Consider the following 22,148-nt stretch of genomic DNA (forward strand, 5'->3'; position numbering starts at 1 on the left):
AAGAGTGTAAAAGCCAAATCCAGTGTAATTCCCCCACTTTGCAGTTAAGGGGACAAGTGCAAAGAGCTGGGGCATTTCTTTGCGTTGCTCAGAGTGGGAGCAGGAGAATCCTTAGTGATGACTCATGTAACGAGCAGGCTTTCCTCAACCAGGAGATGGTTCAGAGGCCCAGTTACAGGAGACGGCTTCTCTCCATTACCACACTCTGCTCAGCCCCTCAAGCTGGGCTCACCACAGACTAGCAAACTCCAGCAAGGCAGAGCCCTGAGAATATAAAATCCTGTCTATTAATAACAGCGTTATTAAATCAGAGACTAGAACTGATGCTCAAGGAGCTAAATTTAGCAAATAGAGAAAATGATATGTAATTAGTCAGATCTATTATTTCCTTGTCTACAGAGTTTCAAAGATGTAAACGATGCTTAAAAAAACTTTTAGTTTTTAATGTGACAGTGTCTATTGTAACCCACGCTGGCCTAGAAGGTGACATGTAGCCAAGGAAAGCTTTGAGCTTGTTCTTGCCCTCCATCTCCTGAGTGCTGGTCAAGGAAGTATATAGCAACATCGCTGACTGTATTCTTCAGTGCTGAAAAGTCTCAGCCAGGGCTTTGTGCATGGCAGCCAAGCACTTTACCAACTGAGCTCCCCTCAGCTCTTCTCATCTGCCCTCTACCCTAAACCCCTCCAGGCAAAGGGCTTCTCTTCCTTCCCCCAGCTTCTTTTTCCTATATAACTCTGCCATTCCAGCCCCGTGCTCTCTTGGTTCTCTTGGTTCCTTCCTCTCTTGGCTCCCTTTCCTTTGCTCCCTCTCTCTTCTTTTCCTCTTGCTCTTCCCTCCTCTCCCCTCTCATGGCTGAGTCTATTCTACTGGCCATATTCAGTCTGGACTCTTCCATGCTTCTGGCTGTACTCTCCCTCATATCTACAATAAAAAGCTTCTCCTCGGGCTGGAGAGATGGCTCAGAGGTTAAGACACTCGCTGTTCTTCCAAAGGTCCTGAGTTCAATTCCCAGCAACCACATGGTGGCTCATAACCATCTATAGTGAGATCTGGTGTGCAGGCAGAATGCTGTATAAATAATAAATAAATAAATCTTTAAAAAATAAAAACCTTCTCAACTATACCTTGGAGTGCTCATATCCTCATTTCATTCAAAATGCATGCAAAATACTCACACATATTTTAAAAAAAGAAAAGAAAGGAAAAATAGAAAAAAAAAGTCATATAGTATGTGTGGTGACACACACACCATGGCGAAGTGACATTGGAGGCAGTGACAGGAGCTTTAAGAGTTCAAGGCCAGATAAGGCCACAGAGCAAATCCAAGGCCAGCCTAGATTATTCAGGGAGACTGTTTAAAAAACAAACAAAAGGGGCTGCAAAGATGGCTCAGCAGTGAAGAGCACCTGTGGTTCTTCTGGAGGGCACAGACTGGTTTGGAGCACTCACACTGAGGCTGACAACTACCTATAACTCCAGTCCCAGGGGTCCACTGCCCTCTTCTGGTGTCTAGGGGCTACTAGACATACATGCGGGCAAAATGCCATACACATTAAATAAAGTTTAAAAATTAAAAAATAAACGAAAGCAAACAAAAATCCCAACGAAACCTTCTTCACACACTCCAAAACAAACAAAAACATTAAACAACAACAACAACTCAATCTTAGAACGTTTTGCTTTTGTGGAAGACGGCCCAAGGGCCGTCCAGAGTCCCCACCCCCACCGAGCGCCCCACCCCCCCATCTCAGCTCTCCTTTTCCTCCTTCCCTGCTCCTGTGGTTCAGGCTTTTCCCGGGAATGCAGGTCACCCGGCCACCGGCCACCATCACCGCGTCTACTTCCCGTGCAGACCGAAGCTCCTCCCTCCTGCCGTCCGTCCTCACTCGGTCAGCTCCAGGGCTTGTGCTTCCTGCTGCCTTCCTGCTCTTCACCACCCGACAAGGTAGGTAGGTGCAGGTCTCTGGAGACAGACAAACCTGCTGGACCTTGCGAGTGGGTTTGCATGAAAGCAAAGGGCTTTTTGCTCGTGTAGAATGTGAGGCACTTCCAAGTCTGTCTTGCAAAATGAACTTTCATGACCATTTATATTTTACTGGCAAAAAGGCAAGGGGCCACCTGAACCAGTCCTAGGAAGCCACTTCTGAGTGTATTTTTCTGTAGGTGTTCAGATGTTAGTTTTTAAAACAGCTGAGAGCTTGTAGACAAACCTGAGTTCCCAGGAAGAACCCTTCTTCCCTCCCCTTAAATACTATTTTTAGGCTGGGCATTCGAGTGTATCTTTTCTTTCTTTCTTTTTTGAACATGGAACCATGAACAAACTGAATATTTTGCATCAAAATCAGTACCCATGTCTGGCAGCAGTTCTTCTGGGCTCACAGAGGCGGCGAGATGCTGTCATATAAGAATATGATGCTGGGTGAGTCCTGCCAAGACAGTGCGGTTTTATGCTCCATGGCCTCTGGGGCTGGCCCAGGCCCTGTAAAGACTGGCCAATGCAGTTTCTATCCACTTGCTGACAGAAAGGCCACCTGTTGTTTTCAGGGCCCTTCATCAACAAGGTAGTCAGAAAGGAGCCCCGTGTATACAACAGGACAGCCTGCTGGCCCTACAACAGAGAGAACAGGCCAAAGACAGGGCTGTGATTGACATGTTGAAAGAGGTCACTACGTGCTCCTTGGGTTTAGCTTTCTATCAAATGGCATCCAAACCATGGGCCTTATGCAAATTGCACACATGGTCAGGAAAACTAAGTACTTGGAGGAGGGATAGCAGAATCACCCAAGGCTAGGAGTTGACTCTGCCTTCTCCAGTGCAGGACTCAGAATCAGGATCAGTGAAGTTTCTGCAACCTTTAAATTGGCAAACCACCAGTCCCTTCCTGTCAACACCATCTTTCTACAGAATCAAACTTGCCCTTGCTCCCTGAGTGCTTGCCTGTGATTCCTTTTTGTGGGTACTTCCTGCTACAATCGTTTGTACCTTGAGCTTGTTGAGCTCTTTTTCTCTCTTTCTTTTGGACAACTCACCGTGTGATCTGGCTTCTGAGCTACATAAATCCTCAGAGCATGAAATAAGGAACCCCTCCCCCACCCCAACTCCAATACACCTTATTACCGTGTCTGACTTCCAGGGGAGAAAGTAATACCAAATTCTGCTGCTAAAAGACTCTTTGCCACAAATGGTGGATATTCCTCCAGCTATAAACATAGCAGAGGTTTTGTTAGTCACGACAGAAGAGACAGATGTCCTAGCTGACTCGAGAAAGAAGTCAGAAAGTGCAGACTTATATCTGGTAAGGGAAGGCCCCAGAGAGAAAGGAGACATGGGAAGCCCTTGGAGGGAATGAGAGAATCCTTGGGAGTTGGGGTTAGGGAGCCATTGGAGGGGATGAGGGAACCCTTGAAATCTGCACATCACACCTACAACAGGAATCCTTTTGGAGTTTAAAGATGGAGTCATTAGCCTATGCTGGCCTCAAGCTCCCTCTATAGCCAAGGATAGCCCTGAACGTCTCTCCATCTCCTCAGTGCTCAGATTACAGGTCTGTGCCACCATGCTGTGTTTTGGGGATCTGATGATTGAATCCAGGGTTTCCTGCATGCCAGACTAGCACTCCATCAGCTGGGTGATACCCCCAGCTGACTTTGCCTTTTGGCTTGTAATTGACAGAGGGATTTACCTATAGGAAGCAGTTCTGTAGTGGAACAAATGTCCTATCACGGGAGGAAACCTGTGACTTGTACATTTGCAGGGTTTATGGGAGAATCCAACACCTTCTGCTAATGGCCACTGTGGCTGTGGCCAGAGAAGTTATCATCAGGATGTACTCTATAGGGAAATGGTACCACAAAGAGCTCCCTGACTTCTGGGGGCTCTGCCAGTCCAGACCACAGAACCGCTCAAAGACACAGTTAATGAGCCTGCTTCTACACAGGAGGAACAGAACCCTGCCACTCCTGTGAAGGGCCTGGTAATGTGCAGAAAAAAAACCATGCTTCAGTGCAAAGTGCCCTTCTTCTGTGGCTCACTCTCTGACCCTTGGAGTCCAGTCCTATTCCATATATCTGAGTTATTTTGCAATTCTCTGTAGGTCATAGGTAACTGGTATGCTGATAGATTTCCAAATGATGTCTTGCCTGTTACAACTAATCTCCTTCCTCCCTCCATTGAGAAGAAAGTTTGTATCGGTGTGAACTTCATATCTCACTTTCTTGAAGGCATGTACTCCAGCCAGTTAGAGCATCTCCCCCTTTCTCTTCTGTCATGACAGGCATGAACTTACTGTGAACTGTGGATATGGCAGAGGGCAGAATATTCTTCCCACAAGGTGGCCTTCTAGAAAGAATTGCATGAACTACCATAAGTGAATGAATGCATCTGAAAACGAGGACATGAAGGGAATGCCCTGACATGTACACATTATCTTTGTGGAAAAGGCAAAGGCCTGACAGGAATATTCTTGGTCCTTTTTATATGAATAAAGATGATAAAACCTGATATCAGGTCTTAGCATTTCCTCCCTCTGCTTGTATTTGCTTAGCTAACTGCAAACATTGCCTCATGTTTTGATTGCTTTAGTAATATTGAGAAGTGCTTTGTGCTACTTGTGAGCTCAGAAGCCTAGAGTGTCATGGTTTGTCCCCACCCAGATCATTTGATCCTGAGACTTAGCCTCTGAGCCAGGCCCATTGATCATTTTTACATCTGTATGGGAGTGATACTTTTTCTTTATCCTGAAACTTGTCTTTTAGAAAATGTGTCTTGTGCAGGGTGATAAGTATGGATCTATTTGCATTTTTTCTACATGTAGACATCCAGTTAGACAATGAAGATGCTGTCTTTTTTCCATTGTATGGCTCCATTGTAAAAAATTAGGTGTATATAGGTATGTGGGTTTATTTCTAGGTCTTCAATTTGATTCAATTAATCAACGGATCTGTTTCTATGCCAGTACCATGCAGTTTTTATTACTGTTGCTCTGTAGTATAGTTTGAGGTCAGGTGTGGAGGTACTGCTGAGTTCTATTATTGTATAGAATTGTTTTCTCTATTCTGGGTTTAGAAACTGGCACATTTATACATGGAATACTACTCAGCCATTAAAAACAAGGAAATGATGAAATTTGCAGGCAAATGGATGGAACTAGAAAAGATCACCCTGAGTGAGGTAACACAGACCCAGAAAGACACACATGGTATGCACTCACTTATAAGTGGATATTCACATAAAGTACAGCATAACCATGCTACAATCCACAGACCCCAAGAAGATAAGTCCAATGTACATCCTAGGCTTCATGTGGGCCCACTAATTAGGGGAGAAGGAGATATCTCTGACACAGACTATGTTGCCTGCTTTTTGATCACTTCCTCCTGATGAGACTTCCCTACCAGGCCACAGGAGAGAAAGATGAACTCAGTCCTCAAGTAAATAGATGAGCTGGGATGTCTGGGTGGGTGGGGGGCCTCTCCTATTCTGAGGAATAGAGGAAAGGGAATGCAGGAGGGATAGTGGGACTGGGAGGAGAGGAGGAAGAGGTCTAAGACCAAGGTTTAAATGGAATTAATTAATAATAAAAAAAGAAAATGTGTATGGAGAAAAGCAAAAATCCAGAAAACATGGGCTGCCAAGGATCAAGCATGTTTCCAGTTTTCAGTCTGAACTGCCACAGGCCAGTCCATGGATAGAAATGGCCTGCCCTGTTCAGAGTACACTTGGCTTCTGCTTCGTAGGCTGGGCTCAGCAGTTGAGACCATGTGAAAGAGCTTGGCAGGAATCCAGCCTTCCACACGTGGCATTCTTGGGCCTATGTTGGCTCTACTCCATTCTGTGGGAGAAAAAAACTTGGCTCTCCTGGATGTAAAAATTCCTTTTGTAATTGGAGCTCAAGTCAGAATGCCAGTGGCTTTGGAAAGCCTAGACTCCCTTGGGTCCTTCCTCCCTGCAGAGTGCCAGTAAGAGAATAGCTCATGGAACAAGTTCTTTCTTTTCCATCTTTTGTTTTGGGATAGGTCTCTCTTTCTCACTGTCTCTAACATTAACCCAGGCTGGCTTCCAAGTCAACTTGTAATTTTTGTCCTAGTTGCTTTCTATAGCTGAGATAAAATATCATGAACAAAAGCTAGTTGGAGAGCAAATGGTTTACTTGGTTTATACTGTCACATCACAACCCATCACGGATGGATGTCAAAGCAGGAACTCATGGTAGGAACCTGGAAGCAGGAACAGAAACAGAAGCCATGCAGGAATACTGTTTGGCTTGCTCCCCTTGCCTTGCTTTGTTATGGAACCCCAGATCACCAGCCCAGGGATGGCACCACCCACCATGAGCTAGGCCCTCTCCCACTGATCACTAATTGAGAAAATGCCTTAGAGCTGGATCTCATGGAGGCATTTCCTCAACTGAGGCTCCTTCTTCTCTGATGACTCTAGCTTGTGTTGCTGACACAAAACCATCCAGTCCACCTGCCCAGACATGACCCTCCCACATCATCAATCAGTCAAGAAGATGCCCTACAGACTTCCTTATAGGCCAGTCTGATGGAGGCATTTTGTCAGCTCCAATTCCCTCCTCCCAGACAACTCTGGCTTATGTCAAGTTGATAAAAAACTAAGCAACACACCCTGCATTGGACCACAGGGCATGCACCCTAGGTCTAGCCTTGTTTCATTTTTTTTGTGTTTCTTGATGTTCTCTTTTGTCTGAATTCTGAGCCACAGTCTGAGCCACTCTTAAACTTCCAGGGGCTGCCTGTAAAGGTAGCAGGGAACTGAACCCTGGACTCTCAGATTCAGGCCCAGGAGCCTTATCAGTAGAGCTACCCAGGCCTCCCTATGTGTAGCCTTGGAATCGCTTCTCGGTGCAGTGCAATGGGCATGGGTCTTGATGCAGAGCTGTTGTGACATGTCTTGTGACATGTCTGACTGGTAATCATTCTCTAAGTAGCTCATAAAAGCAAAAAAAATTACTCATCTTGCTTGACTGAACGTCTTAATTTCTTTTCTCTTAAAACTCTCACTTGCCCTCTGTAAATTTGAAACACTAAGAATATTCAATAGAATGTAGCAAATTATTTAATACCTATGTACTTTATCAGCCCAACAATTCGTAACAGTAGAAAAATTATAGTTATGAAGTAACAATGAAATAAGTTTATGGTGGGGGTTCACAACTTCAGGAACTGTGTTAAAGGGCTGCAGCATTACAAAGGCTGAAAACCACAGATATCTAGTCCAATATTGATATATTCTGTCTTCCCCCCTCTCCCTGCTCTCTTTTCTGTCACCACTATGTTTTCTGGAGTGCTGGAGGTGAGAATTCCAAGACATCGACAAAGCTATGTTCAACTTGTAGGAGGGGCTCCTTTCCTGTCTTAGCTGCTTCTGGCTTCCAGTGGTCAGCCTTTTTATATGGTCTTCTCTCCTGAATGTCTATGTGCATGGACAAATCACTTTATTGTGAGGGAACCACCATTGGCTTTAGGGATGACCCCACTTGATGTGGTACATCTGCCATGACCCTAGATTTAATAAAGGTCTCAGGGTTCAATATCTGTATATGAAAAGGACACATTTTAACTTACAGCAATTTAAAAACTCAAAATTGAGCCCAGTGGAGTGGTGCACACTTTTAATCTCAGCACTCAGGGGCACAGATTGGCAGGTCCCTGAGTTTGAGGTCAGCCTGGTCTACACAGAGAAATCCTGTCTCAAAAAAATTTTTTTTCTTTTTGGTATGTAGTTACATTGTGTCCAATTGTTGCTGCCTTGAGTGCCAATAAAAATGTTGTTTCAGCTAGGCGGGGTGGCATACTCAGGGAGACAGAGGCAGACAGATTTCTTTGAGTTCCAGGCAAGCCTGGTCTACAAAGTGAGCCCAGGAGAGCCAAGGCTACACAGAAAAACCCTATCTTGAAAAAAAAAAAAAAAAAAAAAAGAATGTCGTTTCTTCACTAATGTGTGGTAGTGTTCACACATCACCATGACTTTCTTGAGGACACACATCTAGTTTTTATAGAGCCTTTTAATTTTTTTCTAGACAGAATCTTTATAGCCCAGGCTAGCCTGGGACTTGCTATGTAGCCTAGGCTGGCCTCAAACTCAAGAGATCTGCCTGCTTGCTTGTGCCTCCTGAATGCTGAAATTAAAGGTGTGTTACCAAACCCTTTGTCTTTTAATCTTATTATTCATCTTAATTATTAGTAACTTTATCATCTTCTTTTTAGTGAACATTTAAAAACTTGTGAACAAGCTCAAGTATATGCAAGTAGAGAGACCAGAGCATCTTTGAACACCAAAGATTGATGAAACTTGGAACATCTCCCTCTTCTAGCCCCACTACAGTGGGTAACAAGTCCCAAATATCTGGTCACTTCATCTGTATAGATGTCATTTGTCTGTGAAAGATAGGACTCTGCAACATAGCACCTCTCCTTCACCAATTATAAGACAGTCCTCCACATCTTTACATAGCCACTCCATTTTCTATAGTTTTCTCCACCCCCCTCAGTTTTGTTTTGGTTCTGTTTTGTTTCTCTGTGTAGCCTTGGCTGTCCTGGAATTTGCTTTGTAGACCAGGCTGGCCTCAGACTCATGAAGATCCACCTGCCTCTGGGATAAAAGGTGTGTGTCACCATCCCCTGGCTTTTTTTTTTCTTTAAAGAATTATTCATTATATCTGTGTGTGTGTATGTGTGTGCGCCTAAATATGTTTATGTGCACTGCATGCATGTTGTTGTCCCAAAGATCAGAGGGCTTCAGATCCTCTGGAACTGGAGTTACAGGTCAGCTAATGTGAGTGTTTGGAACTGAACGCCGGTCCTCTGCAAGAACAGTAAGTGTTTTTAACTGCAGAGCTATCTCTCCAGCACTGATTTTTTTTTTTTTTCTTTCCTTAATGGTTGGTTAAAGTAAGTTAAAATTTACTAATCTTTTCCTTGATGTTATGATTTTGGAGTTTCGTTTAAGAAATCCCATCATAGTCCAATGTTAAAGGAAAGCTGTCTCCTCTCTCCCCTTGCATGTGCATAGAACAGGCTAATGCTACATTCTCCACTTGGACTTTGAGTGTTGGGCTACGATCTCTGCTGTTCTGGGAGGGGCTCCATGTGACTTGTTTTCTCAGCTGGGCTGCTCTGTGTGGTTTCTGTTGCTCCTTCCTTGGTCAGTATGTCCTTCCCACGTGGATTGACCCTGACTTGATGGTCTCTGGGATGACCTAACAGCCCTGCTGTGCCTTTCTGACCACCTGACACCTGTGCCCATCTCCAGGACCCTGCTGGAAAAGCAAGGCCTGGGGTGTGAGGACAGCTCCCTCCTGGCTTTAGTTCTCCCCATCTGGTTCTTAGTCCTCTCAGTGCTATGCACAAATGAAGCAACTTTGGCCCCCACAGTTAGCCTGGGGACACAATCCTCTCCTGTGTTGTTATTGTTTTTTTTTTTTTTTCCCAAGATAGTGTTTCTCTGTGTAACACTCTGTGTAACAGCTCTAGCTGTCCTGGAACATGGTCACTCTGTAGACCATGCTGGCCTGGAGCTCCACCTGCCTTTGTCTCCCGAGTGCTGGGATTAAAGGTGTGCACCACGTCCAGCTCCCTCCTGTGCTTTTTACCCTTGGTTCCATGGAATTTCCTCACTAATTTCAGATGTTTTATGTTTTACTTTATTTCTTTGTGCATGTGTGTGTCTGTTTGTGGGTGTACATATGTATGGGATACCTGTGCACATGTGTATACATTCATGGAGAGGCCGGAAGACAACAATGAGTAACATTCTGCAGGTGCTGAACAAAGCCAAAACCATTCAATGGAAAAAAGACAGCATCTTCAACAAATGGTGCTGGTCCAACTGGATGTGGAAAAAAGAAAAAGTGGGGAACAGCCTAGAACTCATTGGCACAGGAGACAACTTCCTGAACAGAACACCAACAGTAACAGGCTCTAAGAGCAACAATCAATAAATGGGACCTCATGAAACTGAAACATGAAGCTTCTGTAAAGCAAAGGACACAGTCATCAAAACAAAACGACTGCCTAAAGATTGGGAAAGAATCTTCACTAACCCTTTATCTGACAGAGGACTAATATCGAGTATATACAAAGAACTAAAGAAGCTGAAAAGCAGCAAACCAAGTAATTCAATTAAAAAATGGGGAACAGAGCTAACCAGAGAATTCTCGACAGAGGAATATCGAATGGCAGAGAAACACTTAAAGAAATGCTCATCCTCATTAGCCATCAGGGAAATGCAAATCAAAACGACCCTGAGATATCACCTTACACCCATCAGAATGGCCAAGATGAAAAACTCAAGGGACAACACATGCTGGAGAGGTTGTGGAGAAAGGGGAACCTTCCTCCACTGTTGGTGGGAATGTAAACTGGTACAACCACTCTGGAAATCTATCTGGCGCTTTTTAAGACAACTAGGAATAGTGCTTCCTTAAGACCCAGCTATACCACTGCTAGGTATATACCCAAAGTTTGCTCAAGTACACAAGAGGGATATTTGCTCAACCATGTTTGTAGCAGCTTTATTTGTAATAGCCAGAACCTGGAAACAACCCAGATGTCCATCAACGGAGGAATGGGTACAGAAATTGTGGTATTTTTACACAATGGAATACTACTCAGCAATCAAAAAGGAGGAAATCATGAAATTTGCAGGCAAATGGTGGGATCTAGAAAAGATCATCCTGAGTGAAATATCCCAGAAGGAGAAAGACAAACACGGTATATACTCACTTATATAGACCTATAAGATATGATAAACATAATGAAATCTGTACACCTAAAAAAGATAATCAAGAGAGCGGACATGGGGTAAGATGATCAATCCTCGTTTAGAAAGACAGATGGGATGTGCATTGAACGTATGACAGGAGTCTATTGAGCGCATTTGAAAGACTCTAACTAGCAGTGTTTTCAAAGCAAAGACTCATGACCAAACCTTTGGCAGAGTACAGGGAATCATAAGAAAGAAGGGGAGTTAGTCTGATGGGGAAAGGATAGGAGCTCCACAAGGACCAAATATATCTGGGCACAGGGTCTTTTCTGAGACTGACATGCAACCAAGGACCATGTATGGATATAACCTAGAACCTCTGCTCAGATGTAGCCTGTGGTAGCTCAGTAACCAATTGGTTTCCCATAGTGAGGGGAACAAGGACTATTTCTAACAGGAACTCAATGACTGGCTCTTTGGCCTCCCCACCCCCCAAGGGAGGAGCAGTCCTGTTAGGCCACAGAGGAGAGCTTTGCAGCCAGTCCTGAAGATACCTGATAAAACAGGATCAGATGAATGGGGAGGAGGTCCCCCCCTATCAGTGGACTTGGAAAGGGGCACGGTGGAGATGAGGGAGGGAGGGAGGGACTGGGAGGGAATGAGGGATCGGGACACGGCTGGGATACAGAGTTAATAAAATGTAACTGATAAGAAAAAAATAAAATTCAAAAAAAGAGATATTTTTAAAAATAATTTTTGTCTTCCTCACCCACTGATCTCCTCTGCACCTGCATACTTTATGCCTGTGCTTATTGATTTTTCTGTCTGTTTGTCTCTTTCTCTCTATCTCTCTGTCACAACTTGGCTGTATATAAGACTGGTTTAGAACTGTTCAAAGAGTCAGAATTTAATGTCGTTAGTTTCTTCTGTTGTTTGTCTTTTTGAAGGATTTGTTATATCTGAATGTACATGTACTTCCAAAGCAATTACACAGAAAAGCAATCTTGAAGATAGTGCTATGAAGCGGTGGGTCAGAGAGAGTGCCTGCTGCAGACAGCACAGCCATTGTCACTTTGATCGTGGGCTTCTCCTTCCCAAAGTCTTCAGGACCATGCAGTTGCTTTTGAGCTGTTGTATTTTGCTACAGCAGCCTTGGTGGACTCACCAAGCTCGCTATGTTCTCCCTGGTTTCCTGAGGCTGAGCTCATTTTCACTCTGTCCTCCTGAACACACACAGTGTAGACTGAAGAGTTCCCTGTAGTCCAGTGTACTGACTTACCACCTTTTAAATAAACTGTTGCCATTTTAATTGATTTACAAACCTTTTAAGTTTATTTTGATCTTATCATATTTAGCTAGTTAGTTTTTAGACAGGGTCTCTCTCACATAGTCCAAGCTGTCCTCAAATTTCCTGTGTAGCTGAGAATAACCTTAAACTTCTCATCCACCTGCCTCTATCTTCCAAATGATGTTGAATTACCAACCAGAGTAACTGTGGTCAGGGTCTGTCTTTTTTCAGGCTTTCTGTCTCTTATTCAAGGAACTGAAATAAAGGTTCACACAGTTTCCAAGTATCAAGGGAATGTTATTTAAAACAAAGCAATAGAACAGGTCCAAGAGTGAAACCAGGGCATAGGGCTCAAAAAAGGACTGAAGGGCTCTGATCATGGCTCGGGCATTCTTTTTGTGGTTTGAAAAGAGGGAACATTTGGTTAATAGGGGGATGATTTGGGTGGTTTTCCATTTTGTGTTTTGTTTTGTTTTTGAGGCAGAATCTTACTATGTAGCTCTGGCTGTTCTGGAACTACGTAGACTAGGCTTGTTCTCAAACTTGCAGAGAACTTCCTTGCATCTGCCTCCCAGGTACAGGGATTGAAGACATGTGCAACTATGCCTGTTTTTTTGTTTTGTTTTTTTTTGGGGGGGGGTTGTTGTTTTAGTGGTTCTCTATTTAGTAATGTAATCCTTTATTTATCGTGTATGTCCCTTCCCATAATGCACCTAATTTTAGTCTCATGTATGCTCAATTGTGACTAAGCACAAGATGGCAAACAGGATTCTTTCTAAAACTTCACTTAGAGGATACAGTTTGCTTTATCGCAAATGCTCCCAAACCAGTTGGAACCAGAACATCCCCTCCTACTGTAACACAGCTGGGGCATGATTGACTAGAATCTAAGTTTTATAACTGTTAAGAAGAGGAGAAACTTATTCCATTGTTCTGAGGGGTTGTGCATATAGTTTTGATGCCAGTGGGAATCCTCGGTGGTAATGATCACATTGTCCAGAGAGGATATTTGTGCAAAGTATATGCACGTAAGCTTTCTCGGCTGCTAGGTATGTTATCAGAAGAGAAGTGTGTGCACAGCTCAACCCAAGTGGAGTCCTAAGTTGCTAAATTATTCCCTATGCTTGCCTGACTTCATTGGTTTTACAGATACACCACACTTGGTTTATGAAGTGCCAGGAATCTAATTCCGGGCATACTAGATGAATGTTCTAGCAACTGAGCTACATTTTCCAGTTTGATTTTTTATTACACTTATAACATTTATATAAAGTATTTGTTGAGATTTATACCAAAATTAACATATGGGAAGTTTGTTTACATGTGTTTGAAAACCCTGTCCTTACCAATGCTTCATGAAAGCATGTTTGTATATTCCTGATACAAAACTGTCAAGGGACTAACCCATTGAACAGGTCCTAATTGTCTATTGTCCATGTTCTAACTGTCTCTGGAAATGACAAGTTCACTAAACCCCTAGGTGTCTCCTAATTCAATCATCACAATCACAGTCAAGACTAGCTATCACACCACTGAATTATTTCAGAATAAATATCATAGGTGGAGTTAGATTTTTTTCCCCAGTAATCCTGCTGATAGTTTTTAAAAGTATAGATTATCTTTAGATCTGTACCACTCAGCATGTAATGAATATTTTATTCTCCCTGTAGCCTGACATCAAGACCCCGATGGCTAATGAAGCTAACCCTTGCCCATGTGACATTGGTCACAGGCTGGAGTATGGTGGCATGGGCCAGGAAGTTCAGGTTGAGCACATCAAGGCATATGTCACACGGTCCCCTGTGGATGCAGGCAAAGCCGTGATTGTTGTCCAGGATATATTTGGCTGGCAGCTGCCCAACACCAGGTATATGGCTGACATGATCGCTGGAAACGGATACACGTATGTATGAAGTTCTGTTCTTTGCTTAAATTCATGTGAATTTCTGTGCTCCATTTTGTTTCCTTCAGAAAGATAAAACCCCCACACATCCTGAGTTATAGTCTCATTTACATTAGCTATTTGTTTATCTCAGTGATCAGTGGTGGGAAGTGGGAACTGTCTTTTAAAATTTAACACTGACCTTGTGGAGCCAACTATTCCCAATAGGATCTCCAGGCATTAGGTCCCCAGGGGTACCTGGCCCTCCAGACATGCTGGACAGAGGGTTCTCTCCCCATGAAGGGTCCCAACCAGGCACAGGCCAACATACTTGTGCACACTCATTAGATTCACCTGTTGACCTTGAAGCTTCTCAGCCTAAGGGTGGCTTTCACAGGTCTGCTTGGAGGGTAAATCGGGTAGGTGAGTGCCAGCAACACTGTCTGCTGTAGGTGTCACATAATATCTGATGACCTTCCCAGCTCCTGTGTTGGTGGGCAATACTGCTCTGTTAGTACTGTCCAAAAAGATTTAGCTGATGGTCACAGGGGTGTTAGTCAAGTGCAGAGTGGTAGTGAAGGATAAAGACAGGATTGGGTCCTGGACCCACAGCATTCCAAATTCTGCACAGTGACATTCCAGTTCGGTTCATTGGACTAGCAGTGTCCTTTGCACAGGTGAGGTGGCTTATTTTCTGGGAACTTGAGTTCACAGTCCAAAGAAAGATGAAAGTCCAGGGTGAGCCTGTCTTCTTTCCCTCACTGAGATGTGATGCAAACCTTTCAAGGGATAAAATGATGGTGGCCTTGAGGAGACTGGACGGTTACCCGAGGGAAGCCTATAAATAAACCTATAATAGCCAATATGGTCCCAAAGCCCTGGGAGGGATGGATGTTACTGTCCTCATGTTGCAGATTGGGAAAGAAGACAGAGGTTCTTAGCTGCTCTGGGTGAATTCTAAGCAGCTGCTTGAATGTGACTTACACCTCTTGTCTTAGGTGAGTCCTTGATTACAATGAGAATATATAATATGAACAGAGAGATAACAAGGCTCTGTCTTATTCACAGCACTCATTTTACTGAACTTCAAACAATCTGAGGCTGGGCAGTGCATACTTCTGTCTGTCTGTCTGTCTGGTCAAGAATGTTGAGTCCAGGGGCTGGAGAGATGGCTCAGTGGTTAAAAGGATTTGATGACTTGGCAGAAAATCCAGGTTTGGTTCCAAAGAACACATATGGCAGCCTACAACCATCTGTAACTAGTTACAGGGGATCTGACACCTTCTTCTGGCTTCCACAGGTACCAGGCTTGTACATAGTCTACATAATACATGCAGACAAACACGCATACTCATAAAAATAAATAAATCTTAAGATAAAAGTGGTCAGTTATGCCAGGCATGGTGGTGTACACCGGTAATCCCAGCACTCAAGAGGCAGAGGCAGGTGAATCTCTGTGAGTTTGAGGACAGCCTGGTTTACAAAACAAGTCCAGGATAGCCAAGGCTATAAAAACAAAACAAAAACCCTGTCTAGAAATTTCAAAACCAAAAAGTTGGGGGGGGGGGGGAGTCAGTTACTTGTCAAGTTCTCAGTACAGTACAGGGTGGAACTGAGAGATGGACCTGAACTTTTTGAGAGCCTGGGTGCTCTCCCCACCTGTGCAGCAGAGGGATTGGTCCCCTGAGTCACAGCTACAGGTAACTCTTTACTTTGGGAGATCATGGCCTTGGTGCCATTCCTCCTGAGTTGGCTTCTAGGAGACTGGCATGGACTCCAATGTGTAATCCTGCCTCTGTCATCCCAAGTACTAGGATTAGTCCATGATTTCCAAACTATGAGTTGCCTGTAGTTGGGTAATCTGTCATTTGATCCTTTATATGATTTGTGTATGTGTGCAATGATGTATATACATGTGTATAACTGCAGGTTCATGCTCACCATGGTGAGCATTTAGAGGTCAGAGGACAACCTTAGGTATTAGTCTTCGCTTGTTTATTCTTTCTGTGGCCTGTTCTAGAACCTGCTGTGGACCTTACTCTGTGGGCAGGAAACTGGCAGCCTGTGCAGAGGCTAGGGAAGATTGCTTGTTCACAGTGACTAAATGTGTCCTCATATTCCTTGTGGGTGCCCTTTCGCCAAAGCCAGTGTTCAAGGCCAGGAAAGTCCTGGGCTGGCCTCAGGGGAACACCTAACTCCATGGAGGCAGGAAGAACCTTTGAGGGTACCAACCCCTCGCCCATGGGTCCACGTTTCCCTCTTCCTGCACTGGAACAGCTCTTGAGAAGTGTCCCTGCTGATGGCCTTCTCACTTGCTGGAGCATGGTCACACGGAAGCTGCTAGAAGCTGTGCATGTACTTGGCAGTTGTAGGATCTGAGGCAATCTGGCCCTGCTCCAGGGGACCTCTGCTGCAATCAGGGGTTGCTCCATGGCCCAGGCTCTTCCTTTCCCCTGCCTTGAATTGGCAACCTAACAAGGCATTTAGTAAACCAGGACAAACATTGAGTCCAGGCGACTCAAAGGTTGATTCATACCCATGTTTTTACAGAACTATTGTTCCAGACTTCTTTGTGGGGCAAGAGCCTTGGGACCCATCTGGTGACTGGTCCACTTTCCCTGAGTGGTTGAAATCAAGAAATGCCAGAAAAATCAATCGGTAAGTTATTAACAGGCTTGGTTTTGTATTTGATGTAGCTCAAGGAGGGGATAGATGAGCTGAGCTTCAAAACCAGATTTCCTTCCTCTCTCTCTCCCTTTCTCCCTCTTTGTGTGAGGCTTCACTTGGCCCTAGACAAAGTCCATCTGACAGCATGATGGAAAAGTTTTGCTCCAGCACACTGTATGAGCTGAGGATGGAGGCTGACACACCCTCCTTGCTACACTGCCCCAGCATAGCTGCTCGCCTCCCTGAGAAATTATGAGTTCAAAGTCCTGCGTCCACCTAGGTGCTTGTTTGCAAGTGACAGACTATCTATTCCAAATGGATCAGCAGTTAAAAGAGCTATTGGTTTATAGACCCAAAGAAAGTAGTTTGGGGTTTAAGTAGGAATTAGCTCACAGCTTTAAAATATCTCCAGCTCTCATTCTTCATCGCTGCTCAGCCTCATTTCCTGTGTGCTGGCTTTATCCTCAGGAAAGCTCTCACCTCAGAGACAGCCAATTTTTCCATAGCCTCTCTCCCAGCGACCTGGAGAGCAGCATCGCCCACCTTGTCCCCATGGGCTCTGCAGTCCACCCTGGAAACCCATCATTCTGACCAGGATAATGCTCTTCTCTGATTGGCCAGGTATGAGCCACAGAGACTTAGCTTACCCCAAATTCCACTCCACCATGGAAGCAGTGTTAGCAAGTTTTTATAGTAACAGGACAAAGATAGATTGTAAATCAAGACATTTTTTGAATACACTGGTGGAAACATTAATTAGGTGGTTACAACATAGCACAGAAATCTCAGCTATGGGACCTAGGTGCTATCTGATAGCATTCTTAGCTCTCTGTTTGGTGGCAAATAGGGTTTTGTTGAGTTGACACACTGTAAAGTTTTTTTTAAATCTGCTTATCAGGACGTTAGGTTCAGCCTTGTCTGCTAATTACAGGAATTAGAGCCAACAGAGAGATGGGCAAGGAATGGTGCATTACTGGGCTAAAGGCAGCTCAAGATAAATCATAATCAGACTCTTGACCTGCAGCATTTCAGACTCTCTCCAGCCGCTGGATTGTAAGCATCGAGTCAGCCTTGCAGTCACAGCTTCCTTCTAGGAATTCTGTTTCCCACCATTGAACAAATCAAAAACTTCAAGTACCATCCACTGAGACATTCCAGTTACCAGCAACCTTGAAAAGTCACAAATCAGCCGTTGCCAATGCCTTTTCTTTATCTTTTAGAGAGGTCGATGCTGTCTTGAGGTATCTGAAACAACAGTGCCATGCCCAGAAGATTGGCATTGTAGGCTTCTGCTGGGGGGGCATTGTTGTGCACCAGGTGATGATGACATACCCAGAAGTCAGGGCGGGGGTGTCTGTCTATGGTAAGTGCCCAGTGCATCTTAGTCAGTTAATGCAGGAGGATGGCTGACAGGCCTCTCCCACATGCTGCAATACAAAACCTGAATGCATGAGATAGACAAGCTTAGCATGGTTTTTAGACTTGAAAATAGAGCTGAGAAGATGGCTCCATCAGTAGATTTCTGGTCTTGCAAGCATGAGATCCTGAATTTGTTCCCTGGAATCCATGTTAAGAGAGGCAGAGACGGGTGATTATTTATTTATTTATGCTTATTGGGCACTTTGCCTAGCCTACTTCTAAGTTCTAAATTCTTGTCCCAAAAATCTAGGTTGAAAGGCTCCCCAGGAACATATCCACGGTTGTCTTCTGACCCCCACATGTATATCTGTGCACCAGCAAATTCACATGTGGCACACACACACTAAAGAAAAAGCAAAGTACATTTTAAAGTACAAACAGCAGCTTTAACTTTTTTTTTTTAAGTTTGTAGATTTTAAAAAGTTTGTATGGGTATGTTGCCTGCATGTATGTGCACATGTGTGTGCCTGGTGCCTACAGAGGCAAGAAGGTTGTCAGATCCCCTTTATAGTTATGGTTCTGAGCCACCATGTGGGTGCGGGGAACAGAATCTGGGTTCTCAGAGTAACTAGTACTCATACCTGCTGAGTCATCTCTTCAGCCTCAACTTTTAGATTTTAACCAAAAGAAAACAAAGTTATTTTAACCATGAGATAAAAACCCTTTCTCTGTTGACAGAAATAGTAAACTGAATATACAATTTAAAGGCACCTAGATTAAAATATGTCAAAAATAAATATATTTCAAAGTTACATATGCAAAAGCTGTTCTTATCTGGGGCTTGAACTCCTTGACATGGCAGTTCATCTTCTATTAGTACTAAGGAAAAAAAACACTATTTCCTTACATAAAAGGAAACCAAGTGGAGGCATGGCACACATACTGGTAACCCAGTACCTGGGAGGCTAACACAGACCTGAAATTGTCTGGCCAGTACAAGCTACATAGCAAGAGCTAATCTCACAACAAAACAAATGCAGTGAATCACTAGTATGAGGCCAGCCGACGGTAAGGCCAAGGTGTCTATGGTGAATTTAAAGGTACTCTTGGGTACATGACTTTTTGGCGCCACCTGTTGGCTGCTGCTATGTAGCACCTGAGTGGCAGGAATTGGTCTGAATGTCCAATATGTGGCTGTTGAGAGTTGGGCAGGGAGCACTACCATCCTTCCTGGGGCTTCCTGCCTTCTGGAGAGGACTATCAGGGAGTAGAAATGCTGTGCCTTACTTAGCTTTGCTAACACACTGGCAGGAAGCAGGGAAAAAGTTGTCTTTCCTCTCATCTTTTAAAATCATGATGATGTGCATGTGTGGTCCTGCACGCAACAATGCCTGTATTTTAAAGCCAAAGAACAACTTTATGTGGGTTGTGGGCCATCTCACAAAGGTTGTGGGCCTTTCTTTCAACAGTACATGGACTTGCTTTAAAAACCCAAGCAAACACACCCGTGGGTTGCCCTGAGCCTGGCAGAGCAATACTTTACACTGATTAACCTTTAGAGTGCAGAGACCAGGATGAATCCTGAATGTTACACAATAACTTGCAGAACAGACATTGTATCCTTGGGGTCTTGTTTGAAAAGCAACTTGGTCCAGTGGATGTTGTTCTTAGGAATACAACTATCTAGTTTATTGAATAACTTTGTAGAAACTTTAGAGTGGTTTGAAACTTATGACCTGATGTGTCTCAGACATAATGAGCAGCCCACAGTCAAATTTATTGGACTGGTTCCTACTGAACAAGGTGCAGAGTAGAAAGATTTGTTTAAACCAGTTGAACTTCTACAGAATCTCACAGGTCAGGCTGCTGTGGAATTGCTAAAAATAAAACAAACTGAGGGCTGGGGAAATGGTTAAGGCAGTGACATGTTGGCCCTATCCATAAAGACCCGAGTTCAGATTCCCAGCATTACAAATCTGCTGGGGAGGGTTGCACATGTCTGTTACCTGAGTACTTGGCAGGTGGAGACAGAAGGGGTCCCTTTTGTCCCTTGGTTTGTGAGGACAGAGCTGTCTGAAAGACACTTCCTCTTGAGATGATTCACTGCCAGCCTAGACAAATCTTTGAGCTCTAGGTTATGAGAAACTGGCAAAAATAAGATGGGGTGACTCCTGACATACATACATGTGTACACAAGATCCCATGAGGACGTGCACATGAATACATGCATATGCCCCTCACCCCACACATGAAAAGACTAACCATATGTTTTACTTTGGATAACCACACCAAATCCAGGCAGCTTTCTGCAGAAGTCAATCTCCCTCCTCTATTTTCAGGCATCATCAGAGATTCTGAAGATGTTTATAATTTGAAGAACCCAACCTTGTTCATTTTTGCAGAAAATGATGCTGTGATTCCACTTGAGCAGGTGAGTGGGCAGCCTTTCATTTGCATATCTAAATAGCTTATCATGACATTTTTTGGAGAAAGTTTTAAAGAACTAATTTATCACTTTCGACTGTTTTCCAATGATAAAAATTTACTAAGAATGGAACTTAAGCCCAGCATGGGTCTGTTTCTGTTTAGAATGATAGTGGAATGGTATGTTCCTGACACAGCCTGTTCACTGAGAAGGAATGGTCTCCATGGTAACCCACCAGCTACCATAGTCTGAGATGGACATATAAACCCAGGAAGTGGATTAGGAAAAAGTCCAAGTTAAAAAGGTCTCCATACAAATGATTTTCAGCAGTCCTCAAGATCATTTGGTTTGTTTCAGTTTTACTATGCGCAAGAGTAACACATAGACCAACTTTGAATCTGAGACCATTTCTTTGGCCTAGCCACCCATGTATATGGTCTCATAGTGTCGATAGTTGGGGCAAAAGGTATCTTTCATCAGGCCAGTCATTAGGGAAGCAGTAGTGGTCTCAATGTGCTGTGCCTAGCTAGGATGGCCAGTACGACAGCTATACTGAGTGGCCACCGTGCCTCCTGTTGGGGACTGAATTCAGCAGGCTTCACACATGTGCCCCACCACTCAACATTTCTTTTCAGACAAAGGTAGACCACAATGGCCTCAGAGACCTGGCTGCCTAGCTCTCGACTGCTGGGATTAAAAATGTGTCCAGTTCGCCCTTGACCTACAGTATTTTAACTCACAGTGGATTTGTTGGGTCTCAGCCCCAGGGTAAATGCAGGAACTTCTATACCTGGCATGACATCATTATGCTGGTCTGTAACTCCTAACAGCAGCTACGCACTGTTAATTCAGTAGCTGTGAAGCCTGTTCACTGCACAAAGCATGATGTTGGCTCCTATGAACATGTACTACATAGAACAGAAGACTCTAGCTGGGCGTGGTGGTGCGTGTAAGCCCAGCACATGAGAAGCAGAGCTGGAAGCCAGCCTGATCTACATAATGAGTTCTAGGACAGCCAGGGCCACACGGAGACCTTGTCTCAAAACAATAAAAAAAAAAAACAAACAAAAGGAATGGAAGAAGCTATTAGAGGGTTAAAATTTATGTCATCCTCACATTTTTATAATTTTTTTGGTGTACTAGGTTTCTGTGCTGACCCAGAAATTGAAAGAACACTGTAAAGTTAATTACCAAGTAAAAACCTTTTCTGGGCAAACTCACGGCTTTGTGCATCGGAAGAGAGAAGACTGCTCCCCTGCTGACAAACCCTACATTGAGGAGGCTCGGAGGAATCTCATTGAGTGGCTGAACAAGTACATTTAACACCACTTAAGCATAAAACAGCTGTTATCAAAATTTGCCTGGAAATAATTAACCATGATCTCTTTATGTAAAATATAGGAATCCTAAAATTCTTCTGAAACATAAATACAATAGAAACTAAATAAATGCTCAATACTTATAGAACTCAAATGATAGCATAACTCTTAATTATTAGGCGAATCTGGGGTCATCCAGGGACCAGCTAGACTCTCAGATATGGCCTTAAACTGGTAGTGAACACTGTTAAGGCAATTCATATACAAAGCCAGGAGGATCATGAGTTGTTAAGTAAGTAGTTTATGGGCTTTGGTGACTCTGGGGAGCAGTGTTGAAACTTAGTTCCTAGATCCAATTATTCAACCTAATAAAGTGATATTTTAAATTTGTGAATCTGTAGCTTCACTTTTAAACAAACACATGAATGAGTGCCTGCAAGTGCTACATGTGAAGATCAGATCTAACTTGAGAAAATCTTTCC

General features: G+C 43.8%; 1 protein-coding gene across 1 annotated transcript; it reads left to right on the forward strand.

Moving 5' to 3' along the window:
- Positions 1–1,790: 1,790 nt before the first annotated feature.
- Cmbl (carboxymethylenebutenolidase homolog) lies at positions 1,791–22,060 on the forward strand. Its single transcript, XM_055618991.1, has 6 exons — positions 1,791–1,946; positions 13,685–13,917; positions 16,447–16,554; positions 17,784–17,926; positions 20,262–20,353; positions 21,491–22,060. The coding sequence occupies exons 2-6, from the start codon at positions 13,703–13,705 to the stop codon at positions 21,668–21,670; spliced, it is 738 nt and encodes a 245-aa protein (XP_055474966.1). The 5' UTR covers positions 1,791–1,946; positions 13,685–13,702; the 3' UTR covers positions 21,671–22,060.
- Positions 22,061–22,148: the final 88 nt, after the last annotated feature.

This window comes from Psammomys obesus, unplaced genomic scaffold (assembly GCF_907164565.1).
Source record: "Psammomys obesus unplaced genomic scaffold, mPsaObe1.curated_primary_1811, whole genome shotgun sequence".
In the NCBI taxonomy this organism is placed as follows: domain Eukaryota; kingdom Metazoa; phylum Chordata; class Mammalia; order Rodentia; family Muridae; genus Psammomys; species Psammomys obesus.